This window comes from Amyelois transitella, chromosome Z, assembly GCF_032362555.1.
Source record: "Amyelois transitella isolate CPQ chromosome Z, ilAmyTran1.1, whole genome shotgun sequence".
Classification (NCBI taxonomy): Eukaryota; Metazoa; Arthropoda; class Insecta; order Lepidoptera; family Pyralidae; genus Amyelois; species Amyelois transitella.
In genome coordinates this window covers 5,229,737-5,255,682 of record NC_083535.1, presented here as the reverse complement: position 1 = coordinate 5,255,682, position 25,946 = coordinate 5,229,737, and the positions used below count along the sequence as shown (strand labels likewise).

General features: G+C 34.6%; 1 protein-coding gene across 1 annotated transcript; it reads left to right on the top strand.

Annotated features, from left to right (window-relative positions):
• Positions 1-4,025: 4,025 nt before the first annotated feature.
• Positions 4,026-25,946, top strand: LOC106133958 (phytanoyl-CoA dioxygenase domain-containing protein 1). Its single transcript, XM_013333869.2, has 6 exons — positions 4,026-4,185; positions 15,861-16,007; positions 19,866-19,982; positions 22,004-22,154; positions 23,829-24,074; positions 24,652-25,946. The coding sequence occupies exons 1-6, from the start codon at positions 4,162-4,164 to the stop codon at positions 24,837-24,839; spliced, it is 873 nt and encodes a 290-aa protein (XP_013189323.1). The 5' UTR covers positions 4,026-4,161; the 3' UTR covers positions 24,840-25,946.

Below are 25,946 nucleotides of genomic sequence, written 5' to 3'. Positions count from 1 at the left end.
CAATGTGACCACCTGCCTGCATCATCAGATCAGTTTTGTTTCTTGATAATATTATACTATCATCCTATGGTCCCACTCACCTAAAATTTCAACTTGATTGGAAATCAGTGAGTTGGTCAAATTGATGTTGCAAGATTCAGTTAGCCGCAGATATCGACAAAGATTCTCGTAGGAGAGAAATTATTATAATGGACAAAAAGGAGTTTAACCCTTTTTTATGTGTATTGTATAATACGCTAGTATCTTTATTTCACCTTATGAAACCCTATATAACGTAAGCATGGGTGATTTTCATTTTCTAATTTTTTGTGTCAATTTTTATTTATTTACTAATATTTTATAAAGCAAGTATACCTAAAGAGCATCTTGCTCTTCCGATAAAAGTTCAAAGTCTACGAGTATCAAGCTTCGAGAGTAACAAAGTGTTTCCTTTATACTAAAGTTATAACTGTCACTCCCTTCATGACCAGATCAGTATTTTATTTGATAATATTTTACTATAATCTTATTGTCATATTAATGTATTTCAACTTGATTGGAAATCAATGATTTGATCAAATTGAAGTTGCAAGATTGTTGCAGTAAGCCGCGGATATCGGAAATGATAGAAGACAATTTCAGTAGTGGAAAAAAGAGTTGAAACTTACAGTTTTCTTATATGTGTATAGTATAATAAGTGAGTACCTTTATTTCACTTAATAGCAAAAATTTGACAAATGAATGCTGTTATTATACTTGATAAATTATGGTCTTAAAATGAGACTCCAATCACATCCTTCCTGTAGGTATACCTACTTTGCTTTGAGTAATAAACAATTTTGTATTATTTTTTTTAATTTTGAATATAATTGTTTATATTTTTTATTAAACACTGCATTTGAATTTTTGTAATAATAATGATATGTTACTCTTCAAGAGAAAGTATCTAACGAGAAATAATTACAAAATATCGCTTCAGCATTACATTTAAAACTGTGGTCACCTGCCTCATCACATCAGTTGCATTTCTTGATAATATAATAGTTTCATTATATTGACATATTCACGTAAAATTTCAACGTAATCGGAAAACAATAAGTTGGTCAAATTGACGTTGCAAGATTCAGTTAGCTGCAGATATCTAACAACGTGAGACAGAATTGCTATGGTTGTCAAAAAGGAGTTTGACCTTATATTTTCTAGAGTGTAGGTATTATACGAGTAGGTATATGTGAATACCGCAATTAGTTAGTTTTCAATTGGCAACTGTAAATTAAACGAAAAGTTCAGGTTTTTCTTTGATGTATGAATTTTAATTTTCATTTTTTTTTAGTTTTGTTTTTGGAAAATTGCTTGGTAAGGATATCTGATTTTTCAGAAATAATAACGAGCGTCTAACAAGCCTTTATAGTAAAGAAATATCTCCACTGCATTACAGTTAATTCTGCGGCTACCTGCATTATTAGATCAGTTCCATTTCTTGATAATATAATACTTACATCTTATTGCCACATTCACGAGAAGTTTCAACTTGATTGGGAATCCATTAGTTGGCCAAATCGACGTTGTAAGATTTGCTTACGGGCGGAAGATCGTTAAAAGTTTATATCCGCGTATAATACACATTGTTTTAGTTCCTTAATTTATCAGCTATCGGTAAACTAGTTTTAGTTTTCGAATTTGACCCATAATCGAGACTTAGTCGGACTCAAATCTCAATTAAGCCATTGTTTTCACCCGAGGAAAACCGCATATATTGACAATATGTGTAGCCATAATAAGCTTGGTTAACCTAACCAAGCTTATTATGAACATCATGCACAACAAACACATACAGTCACTCCGCGTAATAATAATGACCTGATCACCAAATCATCAAAGAATAAGTCCGGTTCACTAAATGCCTTAAGGGTGGTGATAATCATTTAGTGGGGCTTTGGTTTATTTGCAGTGCCTTTGCCACCATCAAAGATACGAAGTCATTCAATTTTGCGTTTATCTCATTTAAAATATTATTCGAAACTGTCATGAAAAAGACATCTGTTATAAAAATTATATAATTCTTTGAATCTATATTTAGACCTTCTTAAATATAGAGAAGATCTTTGGGCCTTCAGAATTAGCATAATGGCTTTTGTGTTCTTTGAAGTCGTTTTTACTCAAAAGGTACATTGAAGAATACTTACTCCTATCGGTGTTAATTAAGTAATTAATACCATTTAATTACTTAATTTTGTGCAAAGTGTAGTAGGTACATAAAAATATCGTCTTCTATTATATCCATAGTATTTTTCTTCCCAGACCAACTCCTGATGGAGTGGAAATGGTTATTTATGGATCTTCTGAGAGGCTGATTGCGACTGAAACTGCAGGTTATTGATACAAATTAGTGTCATTATCATGTTATAAAAGTAATTAATAAAAGGTCGTCATAAAACTACTTCATTGACTGATTTTGTACAATCCAAAGTTAGGAAAATTTACTTTTTTAACACCAGTTATTCAGTTTGTGCATTTATTTTTGCCCGACACCAACCTAGAATATAATAAGACAAAGGTGCACTTTGGTAACTATCACAGGGGACCTAATCCCCGCATTTAGGGGTCTGCGGCCCGCCGGGGGATTCCTAAAAGCAGAAACGGTACACTAGTATGAAACATACACAAACGTGTAGCTCTATATATTTTAAAATAGGTAAGTACTGTCAGTGTTTGTGTGACTAATGAATAACAAAAAGGACTGAGATATCAAAATTACGTAAGGCAAGGGAAACATGGCATAGCTTAGATTATGATTGTTGCATTTGAAAGTGTTTAATCACTGTGTTAAACACAAAGTGCTTTAACACTTAACACCTCTTACGACAGTCATAGAAAAGACACGAAATGGTCTAAAAATTGTAACATGTACATATTAAGGTCACCAAGTAAATTTAGATCATGGTTATAAAATGTACAATATTTTGGATTAGAATAAAACATCACTTTAAAATCATTGAACTTCAGTTAAATGTATCGGATGCTATAACTCTCAAAGTGAACAGTGCAGTGAAAAATTGTGTATAATTATGTTCGTTTGAACACAATCGTCAATGTGGTTTTTGGCATATGGAATAGGATAATTTCAATATTAACATTTATTATTTCGGAATCCGTAGTTGTGTAAGTGTACCAAAAACTTTAATAGAACCGAACTGAATTAACTTCGTTTTCTTCAACAACGAGCTATGTATTGCATCACACTTACAGATTTTTTTATTGCACAAGCCATATCATAATGATCGAATTGATCCTAAAGCATGATAATTTGAAATGTGACCGTAGTAAATGTTGAGGGGAAGTCCCGCCTGAGTCAACGATGATAAGTAGGTTATAACTTATATAACACTAGAGGCCGCCCGCGACTTCGTCCGCATGGAAACCCTATCAATCCCGCGGGAACTCTGGGATAAAAAGTAGCCTATGTGTTATTCTGGGTCTTCAGCTACCTACATACCAAATTTCATGGTAATCGGTTCAGTAGTTTTTGCGTGAAAGAGTAACAAACATCCATACATCCATACAAACTTTTTATAATAGTAGTAGGATAGTAGGATTATACTACAAACTGACATAAGGTCAATTTATATATTCCTTTTAGTATCATGGAGGCGACAGGTCTAAATATTTGTAAACATCTCTATCTCTTTTATAAGCATCTAATCCAAAAGAGATAAAAGCTTTTAATATATTACTATTACAAAAGTAAACCTCAGCGAAGATTATTTTGAAAGTCGCTGAAATTCAGCGCCAAACATTCGTCTATCTATTTACAAAATACTTAAAAATATAATATGACTACCGGATTAGTAATCATAACATCTTAGTGGTAATAGAGTTCATTTTCGTTCGGCAAAAACGTAAATTGCTCACAGATGGTGTCAAACTCGCCCCCGACCTCTGCGTCATCGGCGCGCGCGCAGATATGTTATCCAGCGATGATTTCATCGACTTCACTGTAGTTTACTGGCTGGAGACGACACACTCTGCAGTCCTAAAGTGGAGAAGCGTTAATGGAAGTGGTGAATTTAGTCGAATGACGCATTCTGCCTACGTACGGAATAAGCTTCTCAAAATGCTTCAGTTGTGTGTTGTGTTCTCTTGCTGACGGACGACTGGCGGTTTTCCCTTACTTTCTGCACCATGCACAATTCTCTTCTTAACCAGGTAAATAATTCACAGTTACATATGGACTATCGTAACTTATTTTGGTGTGTTTTTATGCTCTATTATGGCGAAAGTACTTAAATTATATTTCTGCGAAGTTGTTAATTCTCTTCAACCCGACTACACCAAATAGGGGAATACCCGTTTATCATGCGTATGCGTATTTCTTTAGTATGAATTATAAATTGATGAATTGACGTGTTATATAAATTTTATCGCGTTGCATGCGTTGGAGCAGTAAAAAGACACTGTTTTATGGTCCAAAATAATTTTAAATGTTTAAAGTAGCCATTTTTATCCATTTAAATAACGACCGGCACCGGTATTACATCTATAATTAACGAAGATAAACAATTGTAATGTTCATAATTATTAACAAACAAATATTTTCAGCAAATCTATTAGGGAACTACTTGTAATATTTTTTTTATGTAAGAAGTTTTGGGCAATACTTAAATATTCCTTTTACTGTTGAAATGATTTTAACGTTTATCATTTAATATTTATTTCATTACATACTTACTAGCCTGCGGCCGCCAGTTCGCTCGTATTTAAATATTAAGCCTGTGTAATTTAATGAATTTCATAAAGTTTCATCTATATTCATTAGGTCACCAACTACTTCTTTTAATATCTCCAAATCAAATATACTTTGCATTCTTCTTAGATGATCCGGTCTTAGATCCTGTAACTATCTGAATCTTACCTGATCTTTATTTACTGATAAGGGTATGTTCTCATGAGATTTTTTTTTAACTATTCCTGTGCGAAGCTTAAGAAAGCTTGTTATATAGCTTTTCTTAAGCTTCATTGTCCCTACCTATTAGAAGCTCAAGACGTATATTCCGTTGTTCCATTGATATGAAATTTTATATTGAACATGTAGGTTGGACAATGCAAGTCTTAAGGCGAGATTATATGCATGCATGACTTGTATGGGTACGTTATAACTTCTGCACTTGGAAGGAGTTAATACAGACAAACATAATAATCTGGCCTTTTTATCGGAGGGGTAGGCAGCCACAAAACTTGCATACTCACAATTTTTGTTCTAAGTACCTCCTCCCATATTCGATACATCGACTACGCACTAATTTACTAGACTAATTATACTGAGACATTTGACCGCACCAATTAAAATCGGTCTCTCACAGTACAAACCAAGGGATATACCTAGTTATCATGTTAGTAGGTGTTGGGTCTATAATAATAAACCTGGATTGTAATTCGGTTCAGCAAGTCTTAGTTCTTATAAAAATATCTAAGTTATAAATTCAATAGTTCTTGTACCAGTTATACTTCGGAGATTTCTCTCCTATCCTTTTAATTTATTCCCTTAATCTGCACAGGATGACAGGTTAACATACTTCCCAAATCTCAACTTCCATCGCCAAGTAGTCCGGCCGCGATAAACTAAATTATCTGTCAGAGTCGCAAGACGCAAGAATTTTATTGTGAATACAATGTAGAAGTAGTAAAATGGATATTCAAATCTTAGGTTATTTATTTGGTTTCTTCTATCATTTTGTAGGGCCACGAGCTTATGACCAGGACTTCGTGTTTCCACAAATCCGTCCAGCCAAGTGTCTACCTTTTGTTAATTTGTATCTCTCTCTCTTTCATCTTTGCAATTTCCTAGTAGTGGAGAGTACAACCCTTAACCTTAGTCCTCAAGGGCTTGGGGTCCGCTTTCCAGCATTGTTCTTTCCACTTTCTCCGATCGGACCATTGGCACGCATAACGTTAAAAATAACGACGTCAAGCCAGGTTTTCTTCGGCCTGCCCCTTCCACCTGTGATAGCCTACAGGCTTTCACAAAACGCAACCGTACCAGCGCAGGCGGCTCTCCTGCATTTTGTCCATGCAGCTGAAGCTCCTGCTTGTGCCACTCTAGCAATGACCACAATTCACAACCATTAAACAGGACAAGCTTTATGAAGGACTTATAGATCTGCCACTTCAGCGTTACATTCATAAACATTACACCCGTCACCTCACGGCATTTTGTTAGTACTTTGTTAACCCTTATATTAATATTTTCCCGATTCTCAGCCTATAAGTTCTAAGCTCGATGTTTTATGGTTTGATACAGACATCAAACCCTCCAAAAACATATGCTAAATCGTGGGTCATACAAGCTAATGCAATTAAATAAATTTCGCATTTCCAATACGTGGATTAAAGCCAGCCGTATTAATGAATAGGCTAGCAAATTGAGCGGCCATGATTATAATTACAAACGGGTGTGGTGTAAAGGGTGGTCGGTCAGCCCACACGTGTAGGGGGGTTCGCATATCATAAGCGTTTCAGACTGTTCATGAATATTTAACTTAAAAAGTAACTCCGAGGTATGGTCTGTAACTCGCACTTGGATAAAGAGACAAATTACTAAAAGTCACTAAAAGCTTGTTCTTTAACTGAAGAACGGTCTGTTCTACAGTTCATCGCCGAAGTTGTGATGTGCGAACCCCGGTACGAGAAAGCGATTGCTTCTAACTTATCCATGTCATAGAAACTGCATACACTTCAGAATTTCAAAAGTGAACTGCCTGCAGATCTCTCGTAATCCTTGGCCCTCTTTTTCTTTATATTAAATAAAATATGCCGTGGGGTTACCGGCACCAATACAAAAAAGAATAGGACCATTCCATCTCTTTCCCATGGATGTCGTAAAAGGCGACTAAGGGATAGGCTTACAAACTTGGGAGTCTTTTTAGGCGGTGGGCTAGCAACCTGTCACTATTTGAATCTCAATTCTATCATTATATAATACGTATGAAGAGCGCAAATTAAATTGTTTCATACATGTATATATAAACATGTTTATATCCTTTGCGGGGTAGCCAAAGCCAACAGTCTTGAAACGACTGAAAAGCCAAGTTGAGCTATAAAATATGACTAGTAGTGGAAAATGATGGAATTGATATTCTAATAGAGACAGGTTGCTTATGCCCATCGCCTACAAAAAGAATCCTAAACTTCTTAGCCTTCCCCTTAGTTGCCTTTTACGACATTTATTTAAAATATATGGACCACAGCACAGTTTTGTGTGATATAGTTAATTTTTTTTTTACAAAGTTCTTTTGTCGAATCAATAGTAAAATATATAATGGACACTCTCCATATTTATAAATCTCTCCGCTTCACTGCAAAGTGGGAGGATATTTGTTTGAATAAGTTTATATATCAATATGCTGATTGGCTGGTCAAAGGTATGACGCAAACTAGTATATACCAATGATAGGGTATGCTGATGTGGAGTGGGAAGTTCGGGGAAATTGGTAATGCAATAATAATTATACACAACACTATACATATGTGTATACCTTCTACACATGAACATCGTTAAAGTACTAACATACCCATATAATATACATATATATATATATATATATATAATCACGTCTATATCCCTTGCGGGGCAGACAGAGGCAACAGTTTTAAAAAGACCGATAGGCCACGTTCAGCTGCTACATATACATATAATCACGTCTATATCCCTTGCGGGGCAGACAGAGACAACAGTTTTAAAAAGACTGATAGGCCACATTTAGCTACTACACATACATATAGTCACGTCTATATCCCTTGCGGGGCAGACAGAGCCAACAGTCTTAATAAGACTGATAGGCCACGTTCAGCTGTTACACATACATATAATCACGTATATATCCCTTGCGGGGTAGATATAGCCAGCAGTCATGAAAAGACTGATCGGCCACGTTTAGGTGTTTGGCTCAATGATAGAATTAAGATTCAAATAGTGACAGGTTGCGAGCCCATCGCCTAAATTAATGTAAATGTTTTACACAACCGGAGTATCCTCTACTGGGTACACAGAAACATGAGCTCTGAAACCTGAAAAGCTGGGTCTTCATCTAGATCGCATAATGAACATATATTTTCTCATTCCCATAGATCGATTTTAAGAATCTGCATGGAGAGAGAAGCAACTGGCACATACTTGTTTTTTCATTGCCACCATACCAGGATAAGATAAGCTAATATTCTTATTATTAGATAAGCTTATATTCAACTACTTATACAATTTCATTTTAAAATGAAATAATATTGAGGAGAAGACTGGGCCTAAACTAGGTTAAACCTGTACATCAGGTCTCCAGGTCACCCGCCCGCGGTAAGAGAGATTATTCAAGAATATATATTTTTTGTCCAACCATTTATTCCTTTACCATTAATATTTACTTTCGTCCAATAAAGATCAACAAAGTCAGCTCAAAGGCGATCAGAACAAAGGAAATTAGATCAATTTTAATTTGCAATGGATACACGTCTGTACAGAATCCGAGAAAGGTACTCGTACAACTAATAAAAGCTTTTGAAAAAAGTCCAAAAAAAATTCCCTGCAGCTATTAGAAAACAGCAACAAACACAAAGCATTGACATGCGCCACTTTTCTAGATAACTGAATATTGGAAACCTCTTTTCGCCCGCGGCTTCGGTTTGTAATTTAATGTTTTGTTCGTCTGCAGCAAACAGCTTTTGGGGTTGTGTATTGACGTGAAACTATTGACGCACCAGGTACAGTGGAGTGCCTAAAGTAATTTATTCTATTAGGTAGGTATAATATTATGGTATATGAACTCTTTTAGTCATATTCTCAGCTGTTTATTCTTTAAAGTCTGCTAAAGACAACATGTAATTGACTTCGCATTTTGATAAAGCATTAGTCCAAATAAAAGACGTTCAAGATAAATTCTTTTACTTTAACGAGAAACTTTACGATTAACGCCAGGAAGAAAAAGTTGTACGAGTACTTTAATATAATTTTTCGACATCTACAGGACTTAATCTATATTCACAGTTAAAATTTTAATCGTTAATATGATTGGTTTGTTTGACCAGTGCACCGTATTCCACAATACAATATTTGCTGTGATGCAATTGTATTCGGAATTTCAAACCCCGGATTATTTCGAGTATTTGGTTGATTGAAACACAATTAATAAACTGTAGCCTCTCGGCACGTTTGGTCTTATTACCGGAATGTCCAGTACAGCCTACCTGTAATAATTTCTTAGAGCTTCTACAGTGAGCATGGAATTCCGACCTGAAATAAGAAACGAACTCTTTGACTGTAATTGAAGTAACGACTTTTGCCCAGAATTTCGCTTACATGAGAATTCCCAAAATCCTTCATATTCAGAGTATTAGTTGTGGCAAATTAAAGTCGTGTAATGTATGTCGCATTGACATGTCATAAAGCAGCATTGTGCAATCCTTAAAGTTACGAGAGTACCTTGTAAAAATCTAAAATGAGCTCAGAAAAAAACATGATTTATGCTTATTATTTGAAGAAATTATGATATACGTTGTTTATTTCAAATATTAGATAATAGGCAACAAATAAGCTCCTAAGAAGCTTATTTTTAAAGGATTACAGACATCGTTGTTGTTTTAATGAGAAAAATATTCGACGTAAGAATCCGTATTGGAATTTTCAGTTCATTTTGCGAAGACTTGAATATAATCCTCAGCAATTGATCGGCTACTTAAAAGAAATTCCATGAACAAAGGAGATTCTAGATTGCGAATTTATTAGTATACCTAAAACTCTCGCTCACAAACTCTCGCTTCGGTCGGATTGCAATATAGAGAAAGCATTTCTGGGTGAAGGCAGCTGAAATTCTGCATGTGTTATAAATGCTCTATGCTTGGGAAGTACTAGAGGTAGTTTCTTGTAATTGACATTCTACGACTACGTTTGTGTTGTATACGATTGCTTAAATGACTATTGATTCAAGATATGAGTTAAGCATTGAATTATAATTTAATATTGTTTAACAGTTATGAAACATTTATTAATGAAGCGATAACCTATGATATCTCAAAATGACGACAATAAGGATTACAAGATCTGAGCGAATTATTAAAATTTTAAACATGCATTAACAAATTACAAACCGAAGAATGCTCGTTCCATACTTTTTTAGTACGATTATATGAAATGAATGAAAGAATGGCTAATCAACTTAGACTCTAGGACTTCAAAGCATTTTCGTACATCATATAAAATACTTTCTAGAAGTTAACATGAAATGAAGAGCTCGCAATGAAATATGTAATCATATAATTCCAATACATTCGTAGCTATGGAATGTTTCACGGGCCAATGCGTGTACGTAGATAAAAATAGAGCTAAAGTTTACGATCTGCTTATACAAAATAAGAGTCACAATCGTTCCTTATTTTCCTTAACTGAACTTCGATAATATAAACAAAGAAAATCGAAACAGAATTGATGATACACACGCGCTAATACTGATTTATTTTGAAGCGATCATTAATCATGGGTTTAACATACAAATTCAAAATTTTATTCATTATTATTCCATAACTGATTCGATGCTCATTCTAGATGAGATATTCAAGAGTCGACGTCAACTGCAATTATGCCATTTTCATGCCTTTATCATTCTAAGCCTTCATTAGTATGTAAAAACGGCATAATATGACAATTAAATGTTTTGTTTTTCAAAATTTTAAAATTATGTAATTACTTTTTTTATGTTAGTTCCATATTAAGCACCTAAATAAAACACGGCTATCAATTTGTGTCGTCTTTTTCCTGCTTCATAATACCTTTCCCTGTAATTATATTTGAAATTTTTATTACCCTGGAATTTTCCTAGAAGGCCAAGTATACTTATTTTCTTGGCTTTAATAAAAATACAATCTCTTTAGACGACACTGAGTTCTTAACATTATTATAGTATCTCATTTTCATGACTTATTGTTATGATATTAAAATGGAATGAAAAAGAATCCTTACAAATTATCCAATAAGTACAAGAAAATTGCGAAACTAAGCCAGCTTATGAAACTATTTGCTAATAGAGCCATGTCTACAATATTATAAAGCCTGAAGTAATAGAATGTGGTGAAACATTGTGTTTATGTGATAGTATATCGTGATCTAAATTAAGGTACTGTCATTTGAAACCACAGAGATTCTCTACTAAAAATTTATAGTAGGTATTGGTACCTACTATTCAAATTGTTTCTAAGGACCATTTATTTAGTTAGTAAAAGTTGGCGGAATCACGTAAGCATTACTTATTCTGCTAACATTTTCTAACCAAATATTTGATCCTAAGAAATCTACAATAAGTAGGTACTTAAAACTGCTTCTTCTCATAATTAAGAGGTAAGCTCTGTTCTGTGCAATAGAATGGAAGTGAGCGGATTTCGTTGTAAAGTTCTAAGTTTTCAGTTTTATTATCTCTATAGTTTCAGATCTCTAGAGTTAAGCTAAGTGGGTTTGTTTAAACTTAATCAGAGTTTATACTAGCAATTCACGTCTTCCTTTGATAGTTAAGTAAAGTAAAGATTAAGATAAAGTAAGGCGAAGGCTGTACTTCAAATTTTATCATTCAGCTTCGGGTCGCCCCTCCTCATATCGATGAATAATGTGGAAAGGCTATTGTAATTGCATCAATTACGCGTTACATCAACAGCCAGAGCGAACAAAATCTAACTTGCAACTGATTACGTTAGATTTTATTGTTAGAATTATTCATCCAAGGAATTACGAAGTACACATGTAAATTACAAAGATGAAACCTCCCTAAAAGTAACAGTGCTAAGGATCATCTCAGATCCATATGATTTATTGCAAATAAGAACTTTACAGCTTTGGAGGATACATTTACGAGGTACATTCATTTAGATTTACTAATAGTAAATTCTTGTTAAATTTAAGGACTAGATAACAATGAATACATTACTCATATTATCACCACTCGTTAGTGTGGTGTTATCATTTTTATCAAATGTCAATGTACTTATAATATCAATAACTAGATGTGAAAGTGGCTGTTCCTTAGAAAATAATATTTGTTATTTTGTTATGCCAAGAACAATTTGTGTTCCGATAATTTCACTTGAACCTTTCACTTGAACTTTATAATTTGATCAGTGTACGTACGTTTTGGCCTTTCCCAAAATGCTCCTACTCTACTCTACTACCTCTGCAACTTGTCTAAACTCCTCGATTCAGAGTATAGATACGATGTTGTAGTCAAATATAGTTCTGATAAATAAACTGCACACCTACTGGTTGTAGTTGTAGTGTTGCCATACCTAACCTGAAGATACCTAGATATACCTAGTGCATCTCTAAATTGATTCCATTCAGTGTGGCTGAGCTCATACGTAGCCCAACCCGCACCAGTTCCCTATTTGTTTTCCTCTTCAGCAAAGCATAATTTACAAGTTCGACGAGTCGGTGCCGCTGGGCAATCAATACACTCGTACAAGTATAAACTCGTACATCGTACTGGCTTTGAATTATTGGTATGCTAATACAACCTTCTACTAACACTGTTTGTTTACACAGTTATCAAAGCTTATTAATAAAGCCCCTGCATGAAAGCTCTCTGTACACTAATTAAGTCCAGCTTTTTCGTAGCAGTGATGCTCGTAGTAATTGGGAGCTTTAACTGCTGTCAATTAGCAAGTAGAAGACAATGATGTAAGTGAAGTACTTACTAGATAGGGTATAAGGTACTCGTACATACGTCGAAAAAATATATTTCTAGGGTAGTATAATTATTTATTATTATAGAAATTATAGAAATATTTTTTCTTTATATCTATGTATTTTTATTATAATGTCTCATTTAGCGTATTATGTGTTGCAGGTGTCTATATTAACAATTGGTTCGATTAAAGACATCATGGCTGTGCGAATTTACATGATCTAAAAAGAAAAAAAATTAAATACTTTAATTTTATTAAATGGGTACTTATATATAGGCGTTTCTGTTAACTTGTGATACAAATTACATCATAGTATGTTTGTTACAAATATAGCTCGCATGTGAACGCAAGTGGTAGCGGCCGTGACCTAGCACTGGCACACTTGTTGGTTTGTCTCTTTCTTACACTCTGCAAATTTTAATTTTAGTTATAGTATATTTCATTTCTTTCAATATATATTTTTTTTATTTTACGCATTATTCTTATTAAAATACAAACAATGTGAATATAAGAAATTTATTATTATGGAGTGTACTTGTTTAACGAGATTAAAACATTTGAAATATGGCGCTTCTATATTGTTTGTGAAAGGGATGATTCGTGGCGCGACCAATTATCGAATGTGGGGATGTAAAACGAATGGAATTTTTGACTGATTGATACGCGGCCCTCCGCTGAGTGCAACATTGAAATAAGTCCACAAAAATAGTCGCGCCAGAAATAGCGCTTTCGTGTGGGGTGAGGATGCCGTCATTAAACTATGACTAAATATCAATACTTCACTTATGATTATTATAAAATAAAATATATTATAATTATTTTTTTAAATAAGTCTGAATTATTTTGTTTTTGCTTATTACTATTCTATACAATTGTTATAAATCATTAATGTTGACCATTATAAGTTATTATAATAATAAGCGAACCCCGGACTATATTTTACAAGAATGAGAAACTTTATTTTGCTAAAGTGCAAAGTTATTCTAAAATCTCGAACTTTCCCAGACTTAAAGTAATAGGTATATGGTATACATGTCTGAATGATGAAACGGTTCTCTTTGTAGTTTTAAAGTTAGACGAAAAAATGTTGTATCAAAGTTTTGTAGCATTAGTATTTATTTGTTTACTATATTTTTTTCTCTATAGTATTTGTAGGTATAGAAGGGTACTGACAAATAGTGCAATATTGAGGTATTTGCATACATGCAACCTAACTCAACCTTATATATCTAAAAACCAATGAATGGCCGGGTTGTAACAGATTATTAATGACGTTACTTACCTATTCATTTGAGAATCAACAGCACTTAAAAATTACAATGGTAAATATAAAAAATCACTTAATTGAGTTAAGTGTGATCGCAGTAGTGATGATCCAAGCAAAACCTTGTAAATAAAACTAGGTACATAAACTCCATAATAGAATTCCTACAACATATTTCCAGCGCATTCATCTTTACTTAAACTAATTTCTAAAGAAAACAGCCAGCTCTTGAAGCGGAGAACTCGGAACTCGCTTGCAGATCGCGATTAAATCGCTCTTTGTATGAGTTCTCGATTCTGGAAGTTAGTCAAACGGAAATACATTTTAGTTCTAAAAGGAGTCGCTTTGCATTTCTCTTTTACCGTCAATTCAATATAAAGGGTATAATTTATTATACGAGGCTGTGTATCTTTGTGTCGTCGTACATACAAAACTCGTCTATTTCCCAGAGGGGTAGGCAGATTACGTCTTTCAACTTGCCACGGTCCCTACAAAATTTAATGATGATAAAATTATTATTTTTTATGCCAAGCCTCAAGCGTGGCCGGATACGCGTTTGGCCTGTATTCAAAACATGCATTTATTCGTAGTTTCGCCGCGCTTCATACATATATACATACATACCTACATAAAATCCCGTCTTTTTCCCGGAGGGGTAGACAAAGACTACATCTTTCCACTTGCCACGATCTCTGCATGCTTCCTTCGCTTCATACTTACAGATTTTTCGCAGATACCACGGGAACTATAGTTTTTGAAATTTAGATTCTTCTTCTCTATTCCTTCCCTCTACAGACTCTTATGTATATATACGCAAAATTTCAAAAAGATTGGTTAAGTAGCTAATATATATATATTTACTAGCGTAAACTCACTTTTGCATTTTCTCTCTTAGTAATTTATTTCTTATCTTGTTTGAGACTTATAAAGGGAACTTTATATTATGTAATGTGCATACATAAATTCACGCATGTTTCCTAGAGAGGTAGGCAGGTATCGTCCCTGGATACTTCGTTAATTTGCATTATGTAATGCTTATTTTACAATTTAATATAGACAATACTTTAATACTATCACACAGCTTTGCTGCACCCAAGCGAAATTGCGTCGCAATTCAATGTTATTTCAAACACGCCAGAATATTTGCCGTCCAAAATAATTAAATTTCCCTTTGAGCTCCTTTATTTAATATTTCGTTGCATGTTAACATGAAATATTCTACACCGGGAAATTCAACGTATAGAGTTGCATCAACAGGGCTTTGTATACAAAAAGCTTTTCGAGGTATTCACAATTTATTTGTATTGTGCTCCCGTACAGCAAATATTATTTAAACACCAAAAATAGTGTTTGTTTGGGAAATTGTAAAATATACTTTTATAATACTTTGGAAGCGTTGCTTGGTTTTTCAATATTTCGCTACAAAGGAGGATAAATATATTTTACTCGTTTTTCTTTTTTTGGTTAAAACTTTTATTTATTCAGTGATGATGTGTGCATGAGTATACCGGTGCAGGGTGCAACCAGTAATACGCAAATATAAAAGAGTGAGAATGTATATGTACAACTAATATTCTACCGCGCCATATAACCTACCAACACATCTCTTCTGAGTATCGTCCTTTAGTTTAATCGCTAACTAGATCGGCAGGGAATTTTCTCATTCAGGCAAGTGAATGGTCGACTTTTAAATTACTGGATTCTCCTGTAAAGCTGTGGTCGTCAACCAGAAATACCTGATAACGTAAACCTCATTTACCCACTCCAACACTGTCATCACAGCCGGACCCCAGGCACCTATTTCTTATTTCCTCCTTTTTATATATCTCATTCAGTGTATCATGTCATTAGGGACCCTGGTTCTCTCGGAAAAATACTAAATTAACAACTAAAACCATTTATATTTCAGTTGGAAACCGACGGATATGTCATCCTGGAGGAATTCCTTCGACCAGCCGAGTGTGACGAGTTAAAATCGGCTGGTGAAGAACTCGCTAAGAATATACCAGACGATGAAAACAGGGCAGTATTCTCCACCAAGGAAACAGGAAAACAGGTAACTAACGATTACTATTATTAATTCTAATGTTCGTATCACACATATCAACTCGTAAACGGAACGCAAACGTATTAACTCGAGCGGTTCAGTATTCTTTGTATGTAAGTCCCCACTGAAACGTTCACTAGGGGAACTCATATATTCCGCATTACCGTTCACCGTTCAATAGGGAATCGCGACGTAATCGCCTCACCTCGAGACAAAGTTACGATCGCGGTACGGTGAGGGGTTGACTTGCCGTTCCTACACTTAGGTCTCATGGTATGCTATCATTCGACTCACCGTATCCTAGCTTCATCACATCATATTTGGCGGTTGGACGCATTTTGTCTAATTCGCAAAATGTCCAATTGTCCAGTTCGCAATTGGTCCAGTTCTAAACTGGTCCATTGCCTGGACCAATCGCGAATTGGACATTTTGCGAATTGGACATAATGCGCCCGTACGATGTTTGGATACAGACCGAACTAGTGGACTAATAGTGCCGCCTAGCCTTAATTCAGTCGTATAAGCCGTGACCGAGACGACTCGCTAGGTATCGCTTACGTTGCCGCCTGGTTGACGGCGATGCGATAACGTGACAATTCCTTTCCGAGTTGATATGTGTGTGTGTGTGCTACGACTATTATGCAATGCAGCTTAGTTATAGCTAGCTTGTACCTACAGTTTTGTTTTGCTACCCTCAACAAGGCGGTTTCATCAATACTAGCTTCATATGAAATTGTTCCATTTTGTGACCGTATGAGGCAAATATCTCTTGCAAATCAACATTCCGTATTACCGTTCAGCAGTCACCAATTCTGTTCTACCTCTAAAGGTATGAGGATAAATTCCAGTACATGCAGTAATTTGATGTCCGCTACCACTGGACGAATCCAACTGAAACTACCATAGTATTCGAAATAATATTACACTATAGCTGGTAAATGAATCTACTGGTGAACGCGACATTGTTGCTCATACAAAATTCTAAGATGTATTTGATAACTTTACAATTGCGCAGAAAACTGGGTGGATACGAGACGTCGGCTATAGCTTGAAGCACAAATATTATTAATATTGTATTGTCTTAAATGATTGTGATTTCTATTATATGAAAACTACCAATCAAATAACCTTTTACTGATAATACTTACGCCATAATGTACTTAATCGTCTTTTCAAGATTCTTGGTATTGTCTAACCCGCAAGGGACAGACGTTATATGTATGTATGCGACATAATGCCATACAGGTACGACAGGTAGGTAATGAGAATTTTGTGAACGAAATGAAAATATACAATAATTATCAATTGACATAAAAAATTTAAGTTTTGAATTTATGTTTTTTTTTCTTTTATATGTTTATTTGTTAGGAACGAATAAACAAGACCTGTGTTAAAGGCACATAGACATACCAAAACCTTCAGAAGTAACATACGCTTTTTTTTTTCACGGTTGAGTGCCAATGTTTGTCATTCGCGTCCGTTATCAAGTTGTAACTCATAAACCATGATAGACAGTTTTCACAATATATTTCATGCTGCCACGATATTATATAAAAAAAAAACGAAAATTAAGGAGGTCTCATGCACAAAATTAATCGTGCGTGAGTTCAACTGGCACTTAACCGGTTTTTTTTAAAATATGCAATTTTAGTTTAATATGAATGAGAAAAATATATCTACTAAAGCTTTTCTAAAAAAAAATATGCATACTCTAAAACCCCGGTCAAGTAAGTAATAGTCAAGCTAACATAACACTAGTTTCATTGTCTTGTTTTAGGCGATAAATAAATTTATAAATTAATTAATTAAATAAATAAATTTATCGACTAAAACAAGACAATGAATATATCTTTATGTTATGATGTAAAATTAAGTAAATATAAAAATTCCATTTGCCTTGCTAAGTGGGTACTTAGAAAAATATTTGAGAAAATAAGTTTGCATTTTATCGAGAGTCAGCTAAGAAGACAAAGGCATGTTACAACTACATTTTTATTAAATTGAAAATGCTTTCAAGTAAACAGCACGAGCAATCTATTGTGAACTAAGAAGCTTATTTTGTATGAATTTTATTTATTTCTCTTAATACATACCATGCCTAAGCTTTTCCCAACAATATTGAAAATATTTCTGTGTGTAAAGCGATAAGTGGAAATAAATTCAATCTGTTATATTAATACCTATGATTTGAATTGAACTTTTACTCTCAACTCATCTATTTCAGAATAAAATATAGAATTGCACCAAAAAATAAAGCAATATCCTTTAGACAATCAATACCTTCTTTCTCCTGGCTTTAGTCTTGATTGCATCCTCACCACTCTGGAGAGGAGCCTGGGATATGCCTATGACTATGTATCCTAGATTGGGTAAGTCTGGTTTTTACACGAAGCGACTCCCAACTTATATCCGCAACCCTTGCAGGGGAACCTAACCCGTATTGAATCGATCATGGTTACACATCCAGTTTCCTGAATGCCCAGGTTTCCTCGCGATGTTTTTCCACACCGAAAGGACATCGGTTTGTGTTCAAACTAATGTAGGATTCTAAGGATATAGGCGTGACTATATGTACATATGTAATGTACATGGCTGAAGTGGGATTCGAACCTGCCTTTCTGTGTATCACGTATTTTAACTGGGCACTTAACCGATTCGACTACAGACGCTAGGCGACGGTAGCCAATTTATACCGTTATTAAATTATTTTCTAAGACATGCTTCTTTGGAGCAGCGTTGTATAATAAAGACAGATTAAACTATTCCTGCTAACGTCCTAGTTTTAGATAATGCCAACTATTCCTTTTATATTAATACTCTCTTTCTAGACAAAAGGCATTCCTGATTGCATTCTCAGCTGTTAGTTTCAAAGATCGGTATCACAATTATTTATTACTTAGGTACTTGGATTTTTAACGCGCTTACAGCACAGAGCAAAGAACAGTATGTTGCTCACTCAGTCTTTATTTAATTTGCATTGAATATGCTTACTTTGTATAAAACACAAATTGTATTTTTCAAAATATTATTTCATAGTGTTTGTCCCGATGTTTGTCCTGAATCCGAGAAGAGGTGAAAACGTGTGTGGGATTAACGCGAGAAGGTAGATTAAATTTTTCATCGTCAGAATTTTGCAAAGTCCACTAGGCTAGTCCGCTCCGCACATTGTAATTAAATACGATGTGATTATCTCACACTGGCTGGTGGCGCGGCCGGCTGACGAGAGTGCTTTTAGGTTCCAATAATTGAAATTGAGTCTGCCGTATCGACTTTCCGAGACCCGGTCCCGAAGGGATTTCAGAAAATCAGTTTTAGTTTCAATTAACTATCTAATCGTATACGCTAGGTTTCGGTCTGGTCCGTTCGCGGTGTTAAGCCAGGGTTTAGGAAATGGGTCGTTTCATTTTCTTTTAACATTGGTAAGTTTATTTGCTTTTAAAAATAATGTACGTACATACTTATTTGAACTTAATTCGGCACTCAGGAAATCAAAGGAAAAACTGATATAAAGTAAGGATTTGTGAACATATATAGCAGGATTAATTACCTAATGAAGATAAAGATAATGCAATTAGCATTAAGTCCGCCTATTGTGCTATACAAATTGTACTTTGTATAATAAAGAATATATAAATAAATATATTTAGAATATAACTAAAGCTAGCATGAAATATGTAGATAATTATTTATAGATGTTCGTTATCATAATTAATTATTGTTTTAGACGTTGAAAAGAGATATCCGGGTGCTCTCCATCGTCTATTATATTTGATAAGTGATAGCAAAGTGCAGTCATAGGTACTTTTAATTTAATACTTTTATTGGCGTCCAAAATTTAAAACCTCATCACTTTTTTTTCATTAACAGCAACTCAAGGATAATTACTTCCTGTCGAGCAACGACAAAATCAGGTTTTTCTTTGAGGAAGAAGCGCTGGATGAGGATGGAAAATTCAAGGTGGACCCCAGCGTATCTCTAAATAAGGCAAGTATAATAATAATTTCTTTATTTGCCTTAGTAATGTGTTAGAAATTATATCTTGAAAAAATTGAAAATTAGTTGCAACTAATAATTGATTTCATTCAAAAGAGGATTCACGAGTTCCGAGTCAGAAGTCCGTGTTGCTTTAAGTTTGAGTAGTCTCCTTTAGAAGCATCACGGTGTATGTATATATATATACATACACCGTGTTGCTATGTACGTATGTATGTATGTATATATATGTCGCGACATTTCACTGACTATTTTAGTAAGAAGGCGTCGTAAATAAGAATATTCACCAGCTTCGCAGCAGCACCAGTGATTTCGTGGTATACCTAGGGATTTCGTGAAATCTCTGATATCCGCATTTCTCTGCGACATATATAAATGCACTACACACTGTTTAAAAGAGTGTAAATTTTGTGTTTTCTATGAAAAATTAAATGCTTTAATTATTTTATAATTTACTTATTAAGGTGTGTCTTTTCCTTATTGAAAAGACTGATAAAAAATTTCTACGGAATCTGAATTAAAAATATGAAATCGAAAAAAAACGTTACATTACCATCACTTACATAAGAATATACCTAGGTTCTTTCTTATGAAAGCTAGATACGAGAAAAGCAATCTTAGAAACTGGGCCCTTGTGTGTCTTTAGATACAGCTGCCACCTTTTCCCCCACCGTACCCCCCTTTTTAAGTATCACTATCACCTTAGTATGAAAAAGTTATGCACTTACGTTTGCCGGTGAAAAGCTTTTCACTGTGTTATTTAAGACTGTCGCTATTTGTGTACCTAGTAACTACACAAAGTAAGTACTGCATTTATTTGACGTTGTAATGTTCTCGCAAATTAATGCGCTCTTTATGTGAGAAGAAAGTTACTTTTAACATAATTATTATGCATGTAAACGATTATATGCTTATCACATCTACTTTTTAATGTGTAGATACTATGGGTTTTCAACATTTGGTAACATCTTTTAGTATATCTAAAATATGTTGCCAACTTGAACTTGAATTTTTTTCCAAACTAGTAGGTCTGTATGGAATTAAGATTATTACCTACTTTATTAGAAGCATTACTATCGCAACGTAGGATAGGTTAATTTTACGTTAAAGTATTTAAGTTTTCATTATAAATTCACTGGTGTTTATAATGCAATCTTCTATGAGAATTATTAAACCCTAAAATAATTAGAGACACAGAGGTTTCTACAAACATTCAAATCAAATATCTAGCGTCCAACTGCAATCTAAATTTCATTTAGTGTGCATATTTACTTCGGTTATGAATTCACATGTCAAAGCTTTGACATAGCGTACACCCAGTCAACGCTAGAATGTAATTAAACCATAATTAAACGAATGGTGAGTTCGCTTTTGTACGTGGCAATCAGACCCTTTACCCTGTGACCGTTATGAAGCGGAATTTCGGAGTAAATAAATTTTATTGACATAAATGACAAATGACCTCTATAATAGATGCAGTTTTTTTCAAATTACAGAATTACAATATAGCTAGTATTGTTTATAATTTAAAAATAAATTGTTAATTAACAGCCTAGTTTCTAGAGTATGTATGTGTAGGTAAGGAAACTACATGTCATCATATTACAAATCCATAGACCGTGCGGTTTAGTTATGTTTTAATCAAACAATATTCTTAATACTTGCATTTTTTTAATAATCAGTGTCTCTTTTATATAGTATTTAAATATGGTCAGCTCATAATTTTGTTCGTGATCAAAAGAATTTGTTTGAAAAAACATGATTTGTTATCTCCCCTTATCGCTATCGACTTCCACGAATAGACATTAATTTTACAAGTTTTCAAATCCAACTAAGGGAGGGAAAGTAGTGTACCCGGCTCCGAAGCATAATAGCGGAAGGAACAACTGGTAACACGCAAATATGCGAGAGAAAAGGGGGTAGAAATAACATAAAAATACTAAGCCTTCTTAAAATAAATTTTTAATTACAATTCCGTGCCTTGCTTTTTTGAAGGAGTGTTAATATTCCAGGTCGGGCACGCATTGCATCTCCTTCATCCTATCTTCCGCTGCTACACATACAGTGACCGAGTAAAGAGCGTCTGCCATCAACTAGGCTTCAAAGAACCAGCTGTGGTGCAGAGCATGTATATATACAAGAACCCAAGACTGGGTGGTGAAGGTTAGTGCTGAAAAGATAGAAAGAAAAATCTTTATTTGCCGCATTACATTGTTTAGAAAAGTACATTATATTTTGTTGCGTCTTATTCATCTTTTTCTAAGTATATCCTAGTATTTTCCAATAAAACATCTGTGATGCCGATGATCCACCGATCAATGAATATGAATGAATAACCTTTAGATAAAGCCTATGGGCAGCAGAGGTTTTCAAATGGCCATAATTTGTTATTTTAAATGGTTCTGTCAGAAAAAAGACACGATATTGCGTTCATACTGTACCTTCTATATCTAGGTAATATTTCGTACAAAAAAAAATATTACCTATAGTAAAGGTATAGTGCTGTAAACGAGGTACAATTATAAAGAACCTTCCATAGAGAAGTAATAGAATTCTAAGTAGAACATGTCTTCCTTTTAATATCATTTCCAATCTCTTAATGCGATTTTTCAATCTCCCGGCTCATTGGTTGATAAGCTGATTTAAAATTTTCTATAACATACACTTAATGCTTCCCGCGACTAAGTTCTTCTTAAAACGAAATCTGAGTGACGATTCACTGATAATCTCAAAACAAAACAGCTGAAAGGGAGTCAGTTTTATCCCAGTGTTAAGTTTGGTTGGAAGCCTAACACATCTGAGTTTTCGCGTGATGCGAGTAAAAATATATGTACAAACAGATAGAAAAAGTACAATGTTTTGCTTCGATTAATTTTTGATTGATCCGCCATATCAATTTTTTGGCAATATCTTTCAAGTACAGACATCGGTCAGTTACAATTTTATTATATGTACGGATGGATATGGATTAGAAATCTAAGAAATTTTCAATTAAGAGCCACACCGATTTCGCCGAGTTTGTAAAGTTAAGTTGAAGTTGCATCGGATGCTGCCTTCAAAGAGCTTTCCAGACATTTCGGAGAAAGCTTGCGAGTTAGAGAAAGCTGTTTCCTATCCTGAACCGCTTGAATCCCACAATTGAAAGTTCCGAACTAGTTATAGGTTGAAATGTACGGGCAAAACTCCCTTTCAGTTCGGCCTGTGAAATATATGCTTGTATGTTTGAGCTAGTTAAGAGTTATGAGTCGTCGTGAATGTCTAAATTTCACATCAACTTACAACTTGTATAAATTTTACTGTACAAGCTTATTATTTTTCATAAAATTAGCTGTACATACATATAATATAATCACGTCTTTATCTATGTCCCTTGCGGGGTAGACAGAGCCAACAGTCTTGTTAATATTGCAAGGCCACGTTCAACTGCATGGTATAATGATGGAATCGAAATTCAAATAGTGACACGTTGTTACCCCCATCGCCTACGAATCCCAAGTTTCTTAACCTTACCCTTAGTCGCCTTTTACATAATCCATGGGAACGATATGAGTGGCCCTATTCTTAAGCTATATCTTTTTCAAAAACGTTATTTAATTACATTATTAACAAACCTTTAATTACTGTAATTTCATTTCGACTAATTGAAGAGTAAGAAAATTATGCTTATCAGCAAGCATTGTGCCGTTCAAATTAACTTTATTTATTCAGTTATTAGTGATGATTATTTAGATATGTTTCAGATCGTAAAACTAAATTCTATTTTAAATACATACATTACACGCCTTTATCATTTACGGAGTATAAAGAGCCAACTCAGTGATTTAATTAAAATTTCAGTTGTTCCTCATCAAGACGCTACTTACCTACACACAGAACCAATCCCTCCAGTGGGCTTCTGGATCGCCCTCGAAGACGCGACCATCCAAAATGGGTGTCTGTGGATGGCCCGCGGCTCCCACAAGTCTGGTATTCACCGGAGACTCGTGAGGAATCCGGAGAAGGACGCTCAACCAGCGCTCGTGTACGATAGACCCGCTGCTGTGTACCCTGAATCTAGTTTCACAGCAGTTCCAGTTAGCAAAGGTAACTTAAGTCAACGTAGGTTAAATCTTGATTGATGGTCAAAAGTACCCGAAACCGCCGAGCTTGCATGAATAGAGTTATGAATGTGGATGAAGCGAAGGAAGTATGCAGAGATCGTGGCAAGTGGAAAGAGGTAGTCTCTGCCTATCCCTCCGGGAACGAGGCGTGATTTTATGTATGTATGTATGATCCCATTTGCGTCAACCATAAGGTGACGAGATATCGAAAGCTAACCTCTGGAATAGGTTTATTTTTTAATTTATCTTATGATAGGCATGAACACAAAATTATTGGCATAGGTAGTTTTAAATTAAATTAATAATTAATTTTATTTTAAACTGACGCACTGCTTTTAATAATATATTGATATGGGGTTCATATTTCTGAATATAAAAAAGAGCTTCTCCTCCATTTAGAGCTTAAAAGAGAGAAAAGCTTGGCTTTAATAGTTTATCTGACCAACCGCAGGTCATAGTTATAGAGGTGTCCGTCCAAAAAAGGTTCAGCCTAAACAGTGTACCTGACCTTCCAGTTTGCAAGGTTCGTAGACCAAAACCATTTCATATTTCTTTTCCAGGAACCTGCATCCTCATCCACGGGAACGTGGTCCACAAGAGCGCCCACAACCGCTCGCCTACCAGCCGGCACGCCTACACCTTCCATGTGGTGGAGAAGCTGGACAATCAGTATTCCCCGGACAACTGGCTCCAAGAGGGACCCGCCGCGCCTTTCCTCAACATTTATACTACGCCGCAAATAGTTTAACTCGTATAAAAATTATTCGATCGTTAACCTTTGTAGATAGGACCAAAAACAAAAGTAGTGTCAGTGACCTTTTTGCTATTACCTCTTCGTCCTCCTGGTGTTGGGTTGGAGTTAAACCCTCCTAACCCCTCGGTGGGCCCGTTGTGCGCCACTATTGACCATGATCCTGAATTGGATGAGTCAAGTTTTTAATCAAACCACTCCCATCTGTACCTCCGCAACCTTTACAGGGTAACCACATCACGTATAAGATCAATGGTTACACATCTAGGTGCCTGAAAGTGCGTGCAGGTTTCCTAACGATGTTTTCCTAAGATTAATATCAAATTTTTCGTATTGCAATTTATCTATAAGAACGTATTTTTCTGACTATTAAAAAAATTGCCCTAAGTAGTAGCACTGTAGGGGAAGTTAAGAGTAATTTCTTATTATTATACACTAGTTTTATTTTTTTAATATATTGTTGATAATTCAAACAAACAAAAATAGGTGATATTTTTACAATCGTACACCATTGTAAAATCGCCTATAAAGGATAATATATAGATAAAGCATAATCTTTATTTTTCTGATGAATTTATAATAAGTTAAACTAGTTTTATAAGATTTGTCTTTTGTAGAAAAACTTCGCGTGAGTAAAAAGATGAGATATATGCATGTACCCTAATATTTTAGTACAATTGTGTCTATCTCGCCTTTGCGTATAGGTACCCCGTTAGCGGCTAAGGAACGGGGCCCCGGGTCCAATAGTACAATCGCATAATCATGTGCCATTTTTATTGTAATTGGATCGATATACAATCATTAATATGTACCTACTCATGCTAAAAATTATATGGAATGCTCAATTTGTTAATTGAATCAGAGGATATTGTTAAGCAGGGTCACGGTAATTTTTTATTAAGTTTAAAAGAATTAAAAGGAGTAAAACAAATACATGTAATAGAAACAGTGAAATTTAAGAACAGAAAGAAACTCCCTAATCCAAAAAATAATTGCCTATGAGAAGAAATAAAGTTCGGACAATATCATAATTGTAATAATTAACTTGTCGCTAGTGCGGCGTTATTGTGATAATTTGTTTAATTAATAAATGTCATATATACA

Coding starts and splice junctions, on each gene's coding strand:
- LOC106133958 (XM_013333869.2), top strand. CDS start 4,162: ATGCACAATTCTCTTCTTAACCAG. Junction 4,186..15,860: donor ACAATTCTCTTCTTAACCAG/GTAAATAATTCA, acceptor TTTATATTTCAG/TTGGAAACCGACGGATATGT. Junction 19,983..22,003: donor CCAGCGTATCTCTAAATAAG/GCAAGTATAATA, acceptor TTAATATTCCAG/GTCGGGCACGCATTGCATCT.